Genomic DNA, 5,263 nt, shown 5'->3' on the forward strand with positions numbered 1-5,263 from the left:
GGGGGGCTCAGACCTTCCTCTTGAGCAGTGCAGGCCCTCAGCTATGGGCTGTTTGTTCCCACACTAAGCCAGGGAGCCAGGGAGACACAAACCTTGTCACCTTGACCTTGGACTTCAGTCACCAGAACTGTGAGTGACAAATTTCCTTCATTTAAGCCTTGCAACCTACGGCACTTTGAAGACTTTCTCGGTGGGGGTGACCGCACTTGGGCATGCACAGCCACAGGGAGCAGGGGCACCCAGGCTCTCACCAGCTTCTCCTCCCATAGGCGTGACAGCCCCGCCTCTTGGCAGACCAGCAACAGCTACTGCTGCCCAGGGAAGGGGGGACCCCTCTCCTCACTTGCCGGGCACAGGGGCCTAGACTTCCCTGGCAGCAGCTCTGGTCTGTACAGTGTGTCATGAGCCTAGCGGTGTCCCCTTGTGAGCGTGCCCCGCTTTGAGGCCCAGGGCCTCCTGCCCTAGCCCGTCCAGAGCTGCAGAGAGGAGAAGCACTGAATCCCTCAGGAGATGATGGACATGCTGGTGAGGGGCCCACACGGACTTGGCTTTGACCTTGGCCATGTCGGGACAGCCCTCTTCCTGACCCATCACACAGTGAACGGTGATGCAGCAGATACACTTTCCTGAAGCTGTGAATGCACTCCCGGGTACATTCCTCAGGGCAGCCCCTCAGGTGCCCTCAGAAGGCCCGGCCGGCAGCACGGGATAGTGCAGACTGTGGTGTGGCCAGTGGATCCCATGCCAATGCCCACCCCGCCTCTCTCCTGTGAAGCGTGTCCCCAGCTGGTCCAGGGCTGAGAGCGGCCCCACACCTGGGGTCAGGCATCACAGGGGCCCCGAGTGGTGCTGCTTCGGTTCTCAGGACGCAGAGGAAACCAGAGGTGGGGAGCGTCTCCTCCTGAGAGAGGAGCCTTGGCCTCCCGGGTGGAGGGGCTCAAGTGTGGACCTGTCAATAGGGGCTACTTGGTCACTCAGAGATATCTGGTCAGCGTTGGGCCGTAGGGCTGGCATGTTGGACAATGGGCAGGCGCAGTGGCCGGAACAGTATTTATAAGAGGGAGTCAAGACTTCTGGATCCTTTAGCATCATCTCTGCCACCCCGGTCATCCCATTCACGTGCCATACATGAGGCAAACTCAGCCGGATGTCAGGGAGTCCGGAGCCTCAGGCAACCACCAGAGCAGTCAGTGTCCACCCTAAGTTCCCCTGCTGTCCAGAGTGAATCACTGAACCCCCACAGGTTCCCGCTCTCTCTGCTCCTCCCCCTCCTTCCTCAGCTCTCTGGTCAAGGCCAATGTGCAGGTGAGTTTACCAGGGCAGCACCAGGAAAAGGGGAGGCTCCAGGTGGCTGCCCCACCCAAAGGAGGGTGGAGCTGAGCAGAAAGGGGAGGTGACTGGAGAGGAAGGAAGCTGGGTGGAGGCCAGGAGGAGACCTGAGGGGACACATGGAGCAGAGACAGGGGAAGAAGCGGCTCTAGTTTCTTGGTCCTGGACTGGGTGACATGGATGTGGGTGAGAGACCCGTGGGGAGGTGACTATGGCAGCATTTATCTTGATTTTGATGTTGGTCTTTTCCTCCCAGATTTGTCTGGCCATATCTGACCCTGGTGGGTCCCCACCAGAAGGTGCTTTAGGCTTGTGGCAGCTTTCTGCCCTTGCATTGGGCCAACCCCTTGTGGGTGGACTTTTACCCAGAGGAGATGGGTAACTTGGGTGCTTGATTTATCAAGCATATTCTTTTTCTTGTCTGTATTACACACTAGTATTAAAGTTCCTTTCCCTTAAAGGTCCTATATGTTTTGACGTGATGTGGCAGATGGCACAACCTATTTAGAGCAGGAAGGTTTTGGGGATCCTGGGGTGTCCTTTTCTAAGTCCACCCTTCTAGTATGTCCAGGATTTGACCCTCCGGCTCTTTTCCTTATTAACCTGTCTAGTTACAGTGGTCTCGGCTAAGGGCAGGGAGGTGGAGGGAAATGTTTTCTCCCCATCCCCAAGGAGAGCAAAGGGGTTAAGGGGAGACCTGAAAGGTGGATGGCGGGGGCTTCGTTGGTCCTGGTGACAAGAGCCTGAGGCATTTCCAGGGGTCCCCTGGGTGTCTTGAGGACCCTCTTAAAAGGGATGTCACCTTAGGAAGGTGTTCTTGAACCCACACCCGGCTGATTAGGTAACAGGGTGGTCTCCAGGAAAAGGGGGAGTTCCATGTTCTCAACCACACCCAGAAGGAGAGTGGAGCTGAGCAGAGAAAAGAAGAGAAGGAATCTGAGAAGGAAGCAGGATGGAGGCCAGAAGGAGACCTGAGGAAGTCACATGGAGCAGCAAGCATGTGATGGAGAAACCGTGCATGTTTCTTGGCCCTGGACTGGTTAAAACAGATGTGGGGGACAGACCCGTGGGGAGCATGGCAGCATTTATGTTAATTTTGATTTTGCTCTTTTCCTTCCAGACTTGTCTGGACATTTCTGACCCTTGTCTATGGGTCCTGGCCTGAAGATGCTTTAGGCTTGTGGCAGCTTTAGACCAATCCTTTTTGGGTGGACTTTTGCCCACGAGGGGATGGGTAACTTCAGGTGTTTATTTTAGAAATTATATTCTTTGTCTTCTATGTTGTACACTCACTGTATTAAAATTCCTTTTCATGAAATTCTTATATGTTTTGTCTTGATGCAGACAGATGGCAGAAACTGTTTAAAACAGACAGGTTTGGGGGTTCAATGGTGCCCCCCTCTCCCTGCCCTGTAACAGATGAGCCCCAAGGGACCAGGAACTCTGTCACCCATCACCTGATTCTCCCTACCCTGCTCTTTGTTTTTGTCCCCACTGGGCGGTAACTCCCAGCGCGTGAAGAGTCACTGTCACAGCCCCTCGGACCTGCCCTCCCAACGGCTTTCTCTCCCTCATTCACCTGTGGGGGTCCTGGATGCCCACGCGCGAGGGGTTTTCCTCTTCGTGAAGACATCGTCGCACCCGCTGCAGCTCAACTTCAGACGAAAACCAACCGCTCAGCCGGACATCTTGGAAGTAGGGGCGGAATGCTGAGAGTAGCAGGGCGGTCCTGGAGCTGCCCATAGGCTGTCCGTCCTGCCAGTCGGGAGACCAGACGGTGCTCTAATGGACACTTCAGGCTGTCGGGAGGGGTCCTGGAGCGCTTCCTTCAGCAGATCCGGGCGGCGGCGGAGGGAACTCGACTCTCAGCCGCTCTGAGACCCGAAAACTCTCCCCAGACTCAGCCCGGACACCCTGGCGGTGGCTCCGCCTGAAGGCTCCCGACGGGCAGGATGCGGGAACAAACACCCGCGTCGCCTTCCTTCGGGCAGGCGTGTGGTCTAGCCCCTGGGCGGCTCCCCAAGACCGGACTCCCCGATCTGGGACGCCAGGGGCTTTCCCACACATGAAATGGCGGCGCTCGCGTCCCCCACTGACAGTCCCGGTGCGCGCTCACCTGAGCCGCCCTTGGCTGCGGGCCCAAGGGCTGAGGAGAGATGGGGAGCGGGGTACAGGAGTCCGTGCAGGAGAAGGGAGAAGAAAAGGGAGCGAAAAGCATCAATGGAATAAATGTTACTTATTTATAAACCTATGGTCTATTAAAATATATTTAATTCCTATCAACCAAATATTTTATTTAAATTTAAATTTGTTGAAAGACGGCCAAACCCCCTGAGCTGAAGTGAAAGATAAAGAGTCTTTACTTTTACACTGTTCACCTCTTAGAAACAACACCTTGGGCTGGGTTTTGTTTTTCCATAACCACACCACCCATTTCAGAGGATAATATCTGAAAACCAACTTTATTAGGGTACACTTTACCAAAAAATTATGATGCTTTTCTTTGAAGTACACAGATGACTGAGTTTTAGCAATTACACCCTTTATGACTACCCCAATGGATGCTCAACATGGTCATCCTAAAAAGCCCAGTGATAGATATGGGGGTTACAACTGAGATAGAAAGGCACAAAATTATGTAAAAATAAACTATTTTAATAAAAAAAAAGTAATAAACCTGTGCAACCAATACAAGGGATAAGATACACTTGATCATATTAAAAAATATTCATTTGTTTACTCATACTAGAACTGGGGTACAGGCCAGAGGTGTGGGGAGTGAGAGGATTCAGTGGATACAAAGTGGGGAGAAGAACAGGCAGACTGACTGAAAAACACTGCTGAGGGGAGAAGCTGGAAAGACAGGAGAGATCTGCTGTGCCATGTGGGTCAGCTCCCTGGCGAGGGTTCCAATTCATGCTGCAGTGGCTACAGATGGCTTCACAGTACTGCCTGCACGCACCAGGGGGCCACACATGTGCCCACTGATCAAAGCTTTGCAAGAGCTAAAGAACATTACAAGGGTAATGCCACTTACACAATATGCATTTTAAAGAAGAAAACATGGGGAAAATATTCACAGTCTTAACAGAGTTATCTCCAGTGGGTGGTAACTTGGTGACTTACACTTCGTGTCAAATGTGGTATATATTGTGGAAAGAAATGAAGTAGAAAACAAAAACACAACACAAGTGATCAATGAAACCAAGAGATAACTCTTGGAAAGGATACACAAAAGTGTAAACACTTCACTAGGCTCAGTAAGAAAAGAAGAGTGAAAACCCAAATAAAAAGTGAAAAAGGCTAAATTCAAACATCTGCCAAAATAGAGAATATCGACGAAACACTTATCTATGTCTTAAGCAAATAACTTGGACAATCTAGATAACACAAATATTTAGAATCATCAACATTCCAAGACTAAACAAGGATGACATAGACAAGTTACACAGAAGAATCAGAAGCAAAGTGATTGTAAGAGTAAACAAAAGTCTTTATAAGAATAAAATCTCAAGTAGATTTTGCGATCAATTCCACAAAACCTTCAAAAAGGGTCAAATACCTATCCTGCTCAAACTCTTTAAAAAGTTGAAGTTTTTTGAATGACGATAATATTACCCTGGTCCCTAAAGCAAGCAAGGACGACACAGACACAGTAAATGACCAATATTGCTGATGAACATACATGCAAAAAGTAGTGAACAAAACGGGCAAACTGAATCCAGCAATACAGCATGAGAATCAGCCACCATGACCAAGTAGGATTCATTCCAGGAGCAGAAAATTGGTTCAACTTATGCAAATCAATTTTCTACCACATCAACAAAGGAAAGACAAAAATTGCATGATATTTTCAGTGGATACCAAAAACGCATATGGAAAATTCAACACTCCTTTAAAATAAAAACTCTTTTGGGCCTCCCTGGTGGCACAA

General features: G+C 50.3%; 1 protein-coding gene across 4 annotated transcripts in view; it reads right to left on the reverse strand.

The window, feature by feature from the left end:
• LOC101629213 (HLA class I histocompatibility antigen, B-67 alpha chain-like) overlaps positions 1 to 3,267 on the reverse strand; it is a 27,472-nt gene extending 24,205 nt beyond the window's left edge. For 2 of the 4 annotated variants that reach the window (XR_001146224.1, XR_001146223.1), the window contains exon 1: positions 2,909 to 3,267. Coding sequence is in view for 2 of the 4 variants with exons in the window: in XM_012734731.1 (XP_012590185.1) it covers positions 2,909 to 2,962 (54 nt within the window). In the remaining 2 variants the exon portion in view is untranslated. The remainder of the gene's footprint in view (positions 1 to 2,908) is intronic. The other 2 variants (XM_012734731.1, XM_004695496.2) reach the window with 1 other exon arrangement.
• Between the last annotated feature and the right edge of the window lie 1,996 nt (positions 3,268 to 5,263).

This window comes from Condylura cristata, unplaced genomic scaffold (assembly GCF_000260355.1).
Source record: "Condylura cristata isolate star-nosed mole 26May11 unplaced genomic scaffold, ConCri1.0 scaffold00067, whole genome shotgun sequence".
NCBI classification, from domain to species: domain Eukaryota; kingdom Metazoa; phylum Chordata; class Mammalia; order Eulipotyphla; family Talpidae; genus Condylura; species Condylura cristata.